Source organism: Setaria viridis, chromosome 1 (genome assembly GCF_005286985.2).
Source record: "Setaria viridis chromosome 1, Setaria_viridis_v4.0, whole genome shotgun sequence".
Lineage (NCBI taxonomy): Eukaryota > Viridiplantae > Streptophyta > Magnoliopsida > Poales > Poaceae > Setaria > Setaria viridis.
The window spans coordinates 3,105,813-3,120,271 of record NC_048263.2 but is presented as its reverse complement, the minus strand read 5'-3'; the positions used below and the strand labels follow the sequence as shown (position 1 = coordinate 3,120,271).

General features: G+C 45.7%; 2 protein-coding genes and 1 pseudogene across 2 annotated transcripts; all 3 read right to left on the bottom strand.

Annotated features, from left to right (window-relative positions):
• Positions 1–883: 883 nt before the first annotated feature.
• On the bottom strand, positions 884–1,861 carry LOC140220081 (cytokinin dehydrogenase 6-like). The gene has a single exon (XM_072290734.1). It carries the CDS (start codon positions 1,466–1,468, stop codon positions 884–886), a length of 585 nt encoding a protein of 194 aa, XP_072146835.1. The 5' UTR covers positions 1,469–1,861.
• Positions 1,862–3,226: 1,365 nt separating this feature from the next.
• On the bottom strand, positions 3,227–4,722 carry LOC117847530 (cytokinin dehydrogenase 7-like; annotated as a pseudogene).
• Positions 4,723–10,668: 5,946 nt separating this feature from the next.
• LOC117863934 (cytokinin dehydrogenase 7) lies at positions 10,669–12,860 on the bottom strand. The gene is made up of 3 exons (XM_034747851.2): positions 12,172–12,860; positions 11,649–12,055; positions 10,669–11,542 (listed from the first exon to the last, which is right to left on the bottom strand). Exons 1-3 carry the CDS (start codon positions 12,779–12,781, stop codon positions 10,946–10,948), a joined length of 1,614 nt encoding a protein of 537 aa, XP_034603742.1. The 5' UTR covers positions 12,782–12,860; the 3' UTR covers positions 10,669–10,945.
• Positions 12,861–14,459: the final 1,599 nt, after the last annotated feature.

Here is a 14,459-nt window from a genome sequence, read left to right as displayed (position 1 = left end):
GAAATCAAGAGCAGCTTCAAAGCCAGAATCATTACAAAGGTGAAAAGTCAATTTGAAAGAATCACGAGAAAAGGTTCTCAATTGAAGCACAAGGAGCCCAACACGTTTGCACGAAACTCCAAACTGAAAAATCTGATCATCCAACTGGAGAACAGAGAAGTTTTGCGGGGTACCCCCCAAGATAGAGCGAAGACAATAATCAACTGCTTCAAGTGAAGTCTGAATCTAAAGTGGCTGAAGGAGACCAGCAAGAGGAACACCAAAGAAGAACCAGCACCATCATAGAAAACGGGGACACCACGGAGATCCCAAACCTTGGAGCTAAAGTCCTGCCCTAGGAGAGGATCCATCGAGGGGAGATCCATCTTAACTGCCGGGAGTTAAGCGCATGCATGGTGCAGGGAGGAGATGACCGCCGGAGAAGGAGGTGCGGAGGCTAGCCTGGAGAAGGAGGAGGAGGAGAGGACTCTCATGATGCCCAGTCTCGCTAGTTTTTGTATCTCTCGCCGATGTATACAAAGATCAAATACTTCATTATTGCTCTATCCATGTTATACCAAAGAAAAAGCTTACGAGAATTAGCTTGTATTATTGAATCCTCTCACATTGCATATTTTCCATAATAGCAACCTCTGCATGGAGCACTTAGAGTCAAATCATCTCATTTATGCCAAAATAGCATCAAGAAAGAACCCTGAGGGGGTATTTTGCAATGGCATTACATGTTATGGTGAATGCAACTATTTTTTTTCTATTTTGTCTATAAAGAATATTTGTAATTTCACAAAAAAAATTGCAAATAAATCTTGTTATATGAAATGCTTGTCATGTACATCCTAAATGAGAAAATATTCATTTTGGTTTTGGAATGCAAGAAGACTGACTATATATTGTGCACAATTGCACTGCTAGCCGCCTCTACCGGCAAGGAGAACATCCTTTGCCCCGGTGATAGTATTGCTTGAGGATCATACTTCATCTTTAGATCGATAATTCTGCTCCATTTCACTCCAAAATGCCGTAGCCACCCATCTTGAGATGTGCGGTGCGGTAGGTATTGTTTGTATTCTATGCCTGACTTCTCACAGAATGCTAGCACTGCCTTGTTATCTCTATGTAGTTGATCTACGTCATTGGCGGATAATGCTAACCAAAGCAAAGCCACATTGTAGAACACATCATCGTTAGTGGGGGTCACCGTTGTCATCCGGTCGTCCCATCTATCCTTGTTCATGGGGTACATGAGGATGAGGCCAGCTAGGTTGGCATCCGTGAAAATGCACTTGAACACACCAGCATCAAAGTCAAGAATCCGAGACCAAGGAATGAAGAGGTTTAGCCATGGATGTGTCACATCCCACACACCAGCCGAGCGGAGCACCATCTCCTCCTCGCACACACGGTCAAGGAATTGTTCATAGGTGACATCCTTGGCAAATACAAATCCAGGCTCAAAGTTTAGCTGCATGCCTTAGCAGTGCCTCCATCTTCTGCAAATAATGCAAAACAAACTAATCTTTACCTATTATTAAAGCAAGTAATGTCTCTGCTTGGATTTTCGTACGTCGCGGTCATTTTGCTAAAAAAACCCTGACGTTTCGTGAAATCAACCCGCAGTCCAATTCTGAGTATAGGGGGCTCGGTTGGAAAAAATAGGAAATCTGGGGATTAAAGGGGAAAGAACTAAAGGGAGGATGGTTCGGATTTTTCAACCGTCATGGATATTTTGCGAAAAAACCCCTCAAGTTTTTGGTAATCAACCCGCAGTCCATGTCGTACTGTTTGGGCTTATATTTTCTGCCGAGAGAACAAATCGTTTTCTTTCTTGCCGTTCTCGCTCATAGATCGCCCCGACTGCATAGGCGACCGGGTCAGCGCCGGCCCACCCCTCTGGCCGGCTTGCCGGCGGCGCGCTCGTCGACCTCGACATCCGCGACCACCTCCCCGTTCTCCTCCCCTCCGCTAGGCTTATCCCCGGTCTCACAGTGACGGGCGCCCTCCCCGCAGATCCCCGCTCCCTTCTACATCTGGCCTAAGCAACCGGCCCTGTAGGCTGTCCATTGCCGCTTGCCCTGGTTCTCCCGCTGGGCACAACTCATGGCCGCCGCACGCCGCCACCCCGAGGTCTTGATTGTCCAGTGGGAGGAGCTACTCACCGTACCACCACCGTGGACGGAAGAGGGAGAGGCCACAGGCGCGACAGGTCCATCTTCTGCACGCGGATGACGCGGCCTCAGGAATCAGGATATGGCCTGCTTGGCACCAGCGGCGGCGTGCTGGGCGCCGGGGACGCCTCCGCTGCCACTGCAGGGCGGGAAGGAGGCTTGGAAGCTTCTCGAGCTGGAGCAGGGGAATGGGACAGCAGAGGCGGCGCCTTCACTTTGTTCTGCTGCTAATATGCAGATGAAGCAGCAGATAAGCTACACGTGTGACATGTCCTCTTTAGTTTTTTCAAGTACGATTTCTTCCCTGATGTTTTCTCTCTTTTCCTTTAAGCATGGTTCTGTTCTCTGCTACGGAGCATTAATTGACGAGCCATCTGGGAAGAATGTTTGGCAGCGGTTGTTAATCAAAAAGTAGTGAACCACAAGCGTTTCACTAATGTGATTAGTTCAATGAGCCAAAGAAGAAAAACAGAGATTCATTCAATTCTCTTCCTTTCTACCTGTGTCTAAATTAATTGACCAAGGCCACATTACTGAGCAGTGTGATACATACAGCAGGAACCTGAAATGGCTTGGGTATCACTGAAGCTGTGTGTTTGTGAATCACTCAATTGAGTTTGGGAATGAGAGAACATGCCCATGTTGTGAATCATTGAACTGTGATGTGTTTTTGTGAATTACTGAATTGAGTTTGGAAGTTGCAGAAATGATCAAGACAGAGGTCTATCCCAAAAATACATCAGGATTTACACCTAATGGTGTCAACCCACAAGGAAATCCAATGCAGGTTTCTGTAGTACCAGTATTAGCAATTATCATTATGAAATTAAAAGAGGTCCATCATATTGGTCATTGTGTTGAAATGAAGAGAGTTATAAAAGGGAGGATTACAAGGCATGTGCATATTTTTTTTCCATGACATTAGTGTTCTCTCCAAGGAGTTTTTTTCCTGTTTAACTGGTTGGTCATATAATGTCATTCTCAACAATTTTCTACTGTAGTAAGTGTTGGTTAGAGATTTCCTTATGTCCAACATCAGAACATAATTTTTTTTGAGGATTGAGAATAGCAATCGCCGATCTGAATTTGTCTTAAGATGTGTGACATTCATACTTGCTTCGTGCAAGCATCTGGAGGACTGCTCCATTACCTGAAACCGCAAGAACCTCTAAATGTGTTCAAATTCTTAATGACCTAAATGATATTCAATAAATATCAACCCGTAGCAAGGCACGGGCTTATTTCCTAGTGTTTGCTAAAATGAAAAGAAATAACGTTGACAAACAAATGGATAAGCAGGTTTTAATTCCTACCTGATCCACTAATGCTGGAGCATCCTCGTTGTAGTACATAGCCCCCTCAATGTAGTAGATGGTGCTCAACCTGAATCGTGAAGCGAGCCCAACAAGTTTAGTAATATTGGCACCTCAGAAGAATTGCGTCGACTTGGGACCTTCGAAGAGGGTTCGTTTGAGCTGGACTTGGCCCTCAACATAGTCGAACCTAGATCCGCTAGCCCGATCCAATATGAGAAACTCGGTCTTTGGTGAAATTGGCCACATTCGAATAGGCGAGCCGGACCCATCGCACCCGCTTCAGGGCTGGTTCAAACCCGATTCTGGCCTGGGTTATTACGCCAAACTGACCCAACCCACCCAACACTGCAAAGAACAAGTCAGAGTTCTTGGCCCCAGAGCATGTCACCATCTCACCCGTTCCTGCATTGTATTATGTTTTTGCTTATTTATTAATTATTGATTGATAATTGAGAATTTGGCAGTAGTTAGTAGTTACTGCTGTTTAGTTAATTAACGAAGCTGAGTTAAGTTGCAGGAGCTGTGACGATACCTGTGATCACGTCGAGCTCGTGCACGCTGGCGATCTGCGGGCCGTGCCGGAACGCCTGGCCGCCGATGCCGGCGTTGGAGAGCGTCCTGCCGACGGTGAGGTGCAGGTAGTCGGTGCATACGCGCGGGGCGAGCCCGTGCTCCAGCGCCGTGCGGAGGACGTCGGCCCACAGCTGCTCGCCGCCGGCGTCGACGTACGGCCCCGCGCCCGCCGCCGCGGCGGAGGACACGTTGACGCGCGCGCCGCGGCCGCGGCCGCGCCCCAGCGCGCGCATGTCCACGACCACGCCGCCCGGGGCGAGCGTCTGGCCGCGCCCGGAGTGCCCCTTCCCGAGCGGCGCCACGGGGAACGGCGCCGGCGAGGAGGCGGAGAACCGGATGAGCTCCGCGATGTCGGCGGGCGTGGCCAGGTGCAGCACCGCCTCCGGCGCGGCCTCGACCATGTGGCCGAAGTCCGTCGACGCCTTCGCCGTGGAGTTGCGGTCGGTGCAGATCCTCGAGGCGATGCCGAGGCTGAAGAGATCGCGCGGGAGGCCACCGGGTGCCGCTACGGATGGACGTAACTGACCGGCGACGAGACAGAGGAAGATGGTGAGGAAGAGGAGCCCCACGAAACGAGTTCTTGCCATGCTGTTCTTGCTGTGGCAATGCACTTGGAGTTGAAGGCGATTAGGAACTAGAGAAAAGAGAGGTCGCTTGTGTGTTCTTGAGGTCAAGATCTCCCCAAGGCATTCATTGTTTTGTTCTGAATATTTTGGGACTGATTGGCTTTTGAAAAAGAAAAAAAAAGAACAAGGAATGAACCTGAAGATGACTAGAGAAAAGTACTACTCCCTCCGTTCCAAATTGTAAGTCATTCCAAGAATCTTGGAGAGTCAAAGTACCTTAAGTTTGACCAAATTTATATAATAATATAATAACATTTATGATGTCAACTAAGTATCATTAGATTCTTTATCAATTATATTTTTATAGTATATCTATTTGATGTCATAAATCTTTATATTTTTCTCTATAATTTTGGTCAAACTTGAGATGCTTTGACTCTCCAAGATTCTTGGAATGACTTACAATTTGGAACGGAGGGAGTAGAAAACTTGTGTTCATACTATTAACGTGCATACTTAGGTCCTAAGTCTTGTTTCCTCAATATCTAGGTCTTAATTTCTTAGAAGAAAGCATCTCTATGCATAACTATCATCTTCTGGATACATCCCTCTTCCTTGTAATCAGGGATTTCCACCCCTTGAGTCTCTCCGCGTTGACATCATGATGTTATTAGACTGGATATGATCAATATGGTGACGTTGGTTGTTTGTGGTCAAATTAAATGATGTTCAGAGAAAATTTAAATCCTTTGTGTAGCGCCTTGATCGAAATGCATGGCTATTGTTGGAAACAGGACGCGGAGAAGGATCCTGATCGGCCATGGGTTGGAGTGAAGCACCGGTAAATGAGATAGACAAATAACTCTTCAGAATGAGTATTGTGGTCACTATTGGCAATGCATTGAGAGCAGAATTCTGGAACTCCTCATGGCTGCAAGGGAAAGCGCCACAAGATCTGGCTCCAAACTTGTACAAACTTGCATGGAGAAAGCACAGGAATGTCTATAAGAATGGTCAACCATACCTAGACAAGAGGGCTATGGCATATGAGCACGGCTGTAGAAATGGCAGAATTTGTGCAGCTGTGGGATTTGGTACAAGATATCCAATTCACAGATAGGTCAGATGAGATAGCCTGGAGATGAACGCCTGATGGAGAGTATAGTGCTAAATCAACATACTCAATTCAGTTTCAGGTATCGTTCTGTCCATTTGAGGCCACAACAATATGGAAGGCGCAGGTGGAAGGGAAACGCAGATTCTTTGCATGGCTACTCATCCAAAGCAAGATCTTGACAGCTGACAAGCTTGTTGCAAGGAATTGGCCATGTAATCCATTGTGCTCGTTATGTCAAGCTGAACTAGAGACATCAGAACATCTCTGTCTGCACTGCCCATTTGCAATGCAGGTGTGGATGCTGATGAGGAGCTGGGCCAACAATTTGATATCACTACCAACGCCAGGATGCAACATAGAAGATTGGTGGGCGACATCACTTCAGGCGCTGAACAAGACGCAACGACTACAAGAGCGGCAATTCTTATCTACACTGTTTGGAATTTGTGGAAGGAGAGAAATAGGCGTATCTTTGAAGGAGTGGTGGCATCGCCAACTCAGGTTCTCTTTTTCATCAAGGAAGAAATCGACTTCCAACAGCAAGCATGTGGGGCTCCGAGTGTTACTTAGTTTCTACGTTAGAACTTTACTTTTTGAGCAAAGAGTTTATGGCAATTTATGTAATATTAACCTTGTAAATCAAATTTCATTCTCTTCTTCTTAAATGATATGGCAGTGCTCCTGTGGAAGTTAGTTTAAAAAAAGAAAAGAAAAAAACAGCAAGCGTGAAGTTCTGTCCTATATCCATGTTCTAGAGCAGTACCTGATGCAATGAGTGCCCATTGCCGGACGGTGAACAGTATGGGTCAATGGTCTGGATCGGTTGCTTCTGGTGCTGCAAGCCTGCGACAGCTATGGAAGGAGGAGGCTGCAGTTTTTCTAATGCCCCTATGGTGCTGATTGGAACACCCTGAAACATGGGCCAAAATTCTCGGCAGTGGAATCAGTTATGGCCCTGGAATCCTTGTGCAGTTCAGCTCTGCAGCCGAAGAACCTGAACTCTGCTAATGTGAAGGGGAAGCACAAGATGAGCAGCATAGTCTATTGCACTAAGCCAAATGAAATGTCTGAGCATCTGGTAGCAAGGTTGGGTGAAAATAAAATGCGGATGTCCGTATCATTGCCTGAGTCAGGACAAGCAGGTGCTCATAAGTTATCGAAAAAAAGATGCTCATCATGTTTGTTTAGGTTTTCGAAATTTTCGCCATTTGCATTGTTGCAGCACTCTACTACTGTACATAACTTGGTGTTTGGGTAAAACAAAATATAACTTTTTTGCGAAAAAAAGAAAATGCAACTTGTTTTGCTGAAAACCTTACAATTTAATTAAGAAAAATGCAATTAGGCCAGCATTTCATCAATGGCGGGCTTCGATTTACAAAGAAAGTACAGTGCTTCTTTTGCACTGCACGTGCTCAAAACAAACAGCACATCCTCTGCAGTACACGGGGAACATCCAAGCATATCAAACTGCAAAGATCATTTAAAAGCAGGCACCCTCTACTCGCACTACAGACTACACACTGCACGCTAGCGACAGAGAGTAAGCTGGTGAGGGCGAGTGCCACAAAATGAGTTCCTGCCATGCTTCTCTTGCTGCAACAATGCATTTTAGGTGATGGATTTGACTAGTGGGAGTTGGCTTCTTTGGTGAATAAAAGCTAGAAAAGGAGAGATTATGTGTTCTTGAGGTGAACTCCCAAGGTATATATAGGAACCATTCAGCCTTGCAAACGTTGACAGTGGAGGTACAGCAGAGCTTTCCGGTATATTTTTTCCCAGAATATTTTGGAACTGTTTGACTTTTGGAAAAAAGAAACCGGAATGCACCTGAAGCATGCATGAGTAAGGGAAACTTATGTTAATAGCTTTCCATCTGCTGGTTTTGAGGTTTTGACTTGTACAGAGTATCTTAGTGACTATTGGTCAGAGAAATTTCTTTCTATCATTGCCTTTAAATTTCTCAAGATCGTGCTTGGTCAGAGACTGAGATCAATATCTCCTCTGCCCTGCTGGCTGAGAAATACATAAATTATAACATAGTGGGCAAACTGTAAGCTTCCAGTTAGTCAAACTCGAATAAAAGTAAACTTTTCTTAATTTGATCACTTTGTGTTCCTTTTAGAAAATGTTTATTCCCATTCAGCACCATATCATAAAAATGTTGAGGCTTGTGTTTGACTTGATTGGCTTGGCTGCTTGGCTGATTAGATACTATAAAAGGAGAGTTTTTTTTTTTTGCGTGCGTGCGTGAGGGCAAGAACTCCCAAGGTATTTGTAGGATAGTAAGAGAGATATCATTCAGCCTTGCAAACGTTGACATATGGAGGTACAGCAGAGCTTTGTAACTTTTGGGAAAAAAACGTTGACATGTTAGTGGGTTACATTTCGGGTTTTGAGTTTATGACTTGTAGGGAGTATATTAATGATTATTGCTCAGAGAAAATTCTTTCTATCCTCTTCTTTTTTTATTTTTTTTTCTTCTGGAACATGTTTGGTCAGAGACTGAGATTAATATTTCTTCTGCCATTCTGGCTGAGAAATACATACTATATAACATAGTGGTCATAATGTAAGCTTCCAGTGAGTAAAACTCAAATAAAAGTAAACTTTCTCAATTTTATCACTCTTTGTTCATGTTTTAAAAGGGTTTAATTCCCATTAGACAACGTAGCATTAAAAAATTGAGCTTGCTAAAATCAAGTGTGTATTATTAAACCAGAATGGAAGATTAGGTCCATTCGAAGTGAATATCATAGTGATCTGGCAAGTGGCAACAAGCATGTGACTGTAGTGATCAACTGATGTTCGGAGATTTTGTCCACATGACAACAACCAATGATGCAGGCAGGTAAACAGGGAATTGACTCTAAATTTCTAACCCAGCAACCAGCATGACTTTGCACTTTTGCTAAACTCCATTGACATTCCCGTTCGTTGATTTCGGGCAGCAATAGTTTATGGAGTGACAGGAATGTTAGCACATTTCTTTTTGAACTCAATGATATTATAATTGTGAACTCTTGCGCGGTCAGTTCATAAAGTTAAACTGGATGTAAAGAAAACTATAGCACTCAGATGGCAGGATGCATGAATGTCGAGCTAGGGTCATATTTATCTGACCATATCAAAGATGCAGATATGTCAACCGCTGAAATCGTTTGCCCTTTAAAGAATCCCTAAGCATGCCCTGATGGATGCCTTTTTTCCTAGTCTTGTTTAGTGCCAGCAATAAATGGTTGCAGGGCCATTTTTCCTTGTGAAACAGAAGCATTTCTTTTTTTTATTTTTCCTTATCTCATGTTTGTTTAGGTTTTCTAAACTCCATTTGCATTAATTAGTTTTAAAATATTAAACATTTGCTATATTTTGAATGTGTTTAATACTATAAATTCACGGTCAAAGTACTATCTTAGTGACTGCATTGCCGTCTAAAACGACAATTATTTGAAGACGGGAGGGAGTAGGACTTAAGAGCATGGGACATTCAATATATCACTGTGTCTTTTTGCCATTTATTTTCCAAAGGAAATACCTTATGTCAAAACTTTGAGAACTCTATTCTCGCCATCTCCAATCTCCTTTGCCACCCATTGCTTCTCTCAACTCAAAGCAAGTGACAACACCAAGGACGAAACTCAATTCTCCGACCAGATAGTAGCACTAGAGAAAACCCTAGCTGTACATATGGACACAGTGGCGGACCCAACATGTTTTAGGAGCTTGGGAAATTTAACTATGTGTTTGGATGGGAGACAATGTAGGACGGGTTGGTGCCGTTCCAGTTTTGTGGGATGGGACGGTCCCGTTTAGTGTTTGGTTGAAATAGGATGGGACAGTCCCGTCTTGTGTTTGGTTGGAGAGGTTGAGGTGGGTGATATGGATGAAATTTTTAACACCGTTAGCTATAGTATTTTTGACCCACATGTCATGTTGTATACATTTATTTTATTTTTTTCTTTTTTTCCCTCTTCTTCTCCGGCCAGCCTCCTCTGTTCCACGCCGCTGCTCCTGCTACCCCGCCGCCGCCCATGCACCACCCCACCGCCCTACTCCACCCGGCCTCCTGCTCCACGCCGCCGCCCCTGCTACCCCGTCGCCGCCCCTGCTCTCGGGCCGTGTAGCGTCGCCCTCGCAAGAAGACCCTCGGGCTCCGGCGGCCACCCCCAACCTCCCCTCCCCACCCTCCCCTCAGCTCCGGTAGCGGCCTTGCTGGCAGGCTCGTCGCGCCGCACCGCCTCCACCCTCCCCTCGGCCTCCGCCGCGCAACGCCACCCCCAACCGCCCCTCCGTGACGGAGCGTGACGGGGGCGAAGTGGGATGCCCCATCCGCTCGTTTTGATGGGATGGGGTCATCCCAGATCTGGAGGGTATATTCCCTCGTAGGGATGTCCCCATCCCACCTGTCTTCCAACCAAACGCGGGATAAAGTGGGATCATCCCGTCCCGTCCCACTTCATCCTTGGATCCAAACGCATCCTAATGGGCTTAGAAATACTAGATCTAATAACCTTCACTATATATGGACTAATGGACACAAACCTAGAGGAGCCCGGGCGGAGGCCCAGGGTCGCCGAGCCCTGGGTCCGCCACTGTATGGACATGTGTTGCAAGACTGTGCTTTTCTTTATTTTACCGTTTCCAACTTCTTGTGTTATAAAAGGTCTCAAAAAAGTGATATGCGTGTATTTTTCACCATTCTTGGCCATGATTTTTAAGTTATGTTTACTTACACAGTTATTTTATCAATGCATCCACAGATTAAGGAGCATGCTTCGTCTTAGAGTGAGACTATTGAACGCGCATAAATTGTCCCACTTTTTTTTTTGCAAAGCAGATGCATACACTCCAATGACCACGCTATCAAAACACTAACCACTACAATTGTGAATTGTCCTAACAAAAACACATTTGGATAAAGAAAAGGAAAGTGAAAATGGTTCCAGTCACAACTAGAACGTCTCGTTGCCTCCCTTTTTCAATTGGAAATCATGTACAGAGGTTTCATGTAACATTGATCTAAAAGATAGAAAACGAAGATAAAATAATAAGGTCAAGCTACAAATGCCTCTCCTTCCAATCAGCCTTTCAGAATTACAGAAAACCTGGTTGGTTTTCACCTCCTAACAACTAAAACATTATGTGCAGCTGGATCCCTAACTACAAAACACCTATCATACACTACATTCTACATGCTAAAGCACAATATTACGCAGTCGCAATGCCAACAGCCTCGGCTCGTGATGGAAAAATCTTCTGACCCGGCGATAATATTGCTTGAGGATCATACTTGGCCTTCAGCTCGGTAATTTTGCCCCATTTAGCCCCAAAATGTTGTTGCCACCCATCTTGAGACGTGTGGTGTGGCAAGTATTGCTTCCATTTGATGCCTGCCTTATCACATAAATTCATCACCGACTCATTCTCCCTCTCTAGCTTCACCACTTCGTCTACCGACAATGCCGACCAAAGCAAACTCACGGCATAGAAAACATCCTCATCATCTGTTGGGGTCATCGCCGTCATCCGGTCGTCCCACTTATCCTTGTTCATGGGGTACATAAGAATTATCCCAGCTGGGTTGGCATCCCTAAGGAGACCCTTGAAGACACCATTGTCAAAGTCAAGTATGCGAGATCGGGGGACGAAAAGGTTTAGCCATGGGTGGGGCACCTCCCACACTCCGGCTGACCGGAGCACCCTCTCCTCCTCAAGCACACGATCAAGGAACTGCACGAATGTCACATCCTTGGTGAACACAAACCCTGGCTCGAAGCTTAGGTTGTCCAATAGTGCCTCCATTTTCTGCAAGGAAAGCAAAATCAAATCAATTTTCTTTCATTCAAAATTCAAAATGGTAGTTTAATTTTAATCATAGCGCAGAGAATTGAAATTGGATTGTGTTCAGTACCTGATCCACAGATTCAGGGTCATCCTCGTTGTAGTACATGGCGCCTTCGATGTAGTAAATTGCAGCGGATCCTTTCCTCAAGGCGAGTTTGGCCAACCTGTTGAGATCGGTGGCGGAGAAGAACGGTGTTGACTTGGGACCTTCGGCAAAGGACCGGTTGAGCTGGACTTGGCCTTCAACGTAGTTGAACCCGACTTCCCGAGCTCGATCGGATATGAGAAACTCCTGGTCCTTGGTGAATGTAACCACATCCGTGTAGGCAAGCCGGACCCAACGCACCCGCTTTGGGGCTGTCTCAAGCATGATCCGAGCCCTTGTGATTACACCGAATTGCCCCAATCCACCCAGAGCCGCGAAGAACAAGTCCGAGTTCTTGTCCCGGGAGCATGTCACCATCTCACCCGTTCCTGCATTGTTAAATCACGTATGATCATTAAGATGTGTGCAACACTACTCCTGAATAGTTACTTGATTGATCATTAGCAAAAAAAAATGATCATGCCGGAGTGCTGTGTGATGATACCTGTGACGACGTCGAGTTCGTGCACGTTGGCGATCTGCGGGCCGTGCCGGAACGCCTGGCCGCCGATGCCGGCGTTGGAGAGCGTACCGCCGACGGTGAGCCGGAGGTAGTCCGTCCACACGCGCGGCGCGAGGCCGTGCCGCAGGGTCGCGCGGAGCACGTCGATCCACAGCTGCTCGCCGCCGGCGTCGACGTACGGCTCCGCGCCGGCAGCGGACACGTTGATGCGTGCGCCGCGGCGGCCGCGCCCCATCGAGCGCATGTCCACGACAACGCCTCCGGGGGCCAGCGACTGACCGCGCCAGGAGTGTCCCTGCCCGCGCGGCGCCACGGGGAACGGCGCCGGCGAGGAGGCGGAGAACCGGATGAGCGCGGCGATGTCGGCGGGCGTGCGCGGGTGGAACACGGCCTCCGGCGCGGCCGTGACCATCTGGCCGAAGTCCGTCGACGCCCTCGCCGTCGCGTTGCCATCGGTGCGGAGCCTCGACGCGATACCCAGGTTGAAAAGATCGCCCGGGAGGCCAGCGGCAGGCAATGGTCGGAGCTGGCCGGCGACGACGGAGATGAAGCTGGTGAGGAGAGCGAGTGCAACGAAACGAGTTCTCGCCATGCTTCTCTTGCTGCAACTATGGCGATTGGATGTGTTGGCGAGGCCTCGCTGATCTTTGCGTTAGAAACTATAAAAAGGAGAGATTGCTTGTGTGTCCTTGTGGTCTAGAACATCCATGGTATTTATAGGATACCATTTGGCCTTGCAAACGTTGACAAATGGAGGTACAGCAGAGCTTCCGGGTTTATTGAAATTGTTCTGAATATTTTGAAACTGATTGACTTTTGGCAAAAGGAGGAGGTATGTACCTGAAGCATGACAAGGAAAAAATTATGTTAATGGGCTCCATCTCCTGGTTTTGAGATGTTGACTTGTGGAGAGTATCTTAATGATTATTGGTCAGAGCGATATACATTTCTTTCTATCCTCGCCTTCCTTAAGGTCAAGACTCAAGAATGGGTAGAGACTCAGAGCAAATTTTCTTCTGCTTTGCAGGCCGAGAAACACATAAATTCAGTACGGAATGGGCGGAGATTCAGAGCAAGTTTTCTTCCTTGCAGGCTGAGAAACACATAAACTAATTACGGAAGTAGTGGCCAAAATGTAAGCTTTCAGTTAGTATCTAACTCAAATAAATGTAAACTATTGTTCCCATTCACCATCATGTCACATTCAGTTAAGCAAATTTCACAAAACTTCAATTATGTTGACCTGATACCCACATAGTTTTTTTTTCTTCACCCTAAATTGCATTGGAAGTCTACTTTGGGGAGCTCTAGTTGCTTTGCGCCGCTGGTGCATGTAAAACTTCCATTGCTGCTTGTTAATACAAGGCCGGCAAGGATCCGGGTGTTTCCACAAAAAAACATATACCATTGTGGAACTTTTTTCTGACTAGATATCATAGAAATATAACTATTTATGCCAAAATAGTTCTACAATATCAAGTGTCAAAATAGTTGTTTTTATATGATGTATGTCAAAAAAAAGTTATAGTGAGTACTAGACTAAAGTAGTTCTGGTTGTATGAAATTTACCTTGTTACTTTCTCCGTTTTAAAATATATAACATTTAGGATAACCTAATTAGGCCCTTGAAAAAAGGATAACCTAATTAGTTAAAAACAGATAGAGTAGTTTTTAGCTTAATAAATTAGAAGATTCCACCAGATTTCAACACTCAAGTCCACTCGGAAGAGAATATCATCCATCTAAAGAAGCATGTGACTGTAGTCATCAACTGATGGCAGGGGATTTTGTCCACATGACAGCAATTTTGACGAGCAGCCAATGATGCAGGTAGGTAAACTGGAAATTGACTCTTGGCAAATCCTGCAACTCTTCATGATCCTACCTCCATTGACATTCTGGTTCGTTGATGTCCGGCAGGAATACTCTATGGACTGACAGGGATGTAAGCACTTCTTAAATTCAATGATAATTTATATCGTCAGGTCGTGTGCAGTCAGATCACAAATTTAAACCGGATGTAAAGAAATATATCCTTCCGACGGCAGGATTGATGTATAAACAAGACTGAAACTATATAAGATTATTGCAGGCTGAGAGGATGCATGAATGTTGAGGGGTTTATATTTTTTCAGACCAAATCAAATCTGAAGATTTGTCAACTGCCTGAATGATATCCAAGTGTTAGTGGTGGACACCTCACTGTTCTCTGCCCTTTAAAGAAGCTGCAAGGCCGGGAAACAAAGGCCAAGTTACCTGATGGTTCATGC

Bases quoted from the DNA above. Each gene is read 5' to 3' on its own strand.
- LOC117863934 (XM_034747851.2), bottom strand. From the start codon at position 12,781: ATGGCGAGAACTCGTTTCGTTGCACTCGCTCTCCTCACCAGCTTCATC. The intron at 12,056-12,171 runs GTATCATCACAC...TTAACAATGCAG, and splicing joins CGAACTCGACGTCGTCACAG to GAACGGGTGAGATGGTGACA. The intron at 11,543-11,648 runs GTACTGAACACA...CTTTCCTTGCAG, and splicing joins ACCCTGAATCTGTGGATCAG to AAAATGGAGGCACTATTGGA.
- LOC140220081 (XM_072290734.1), bottom strand. From the start codon at position 1,468: ATGCAGCTAAACTTTGAGCCTGGATTTGTATTTGCCAAGGATGTCACC.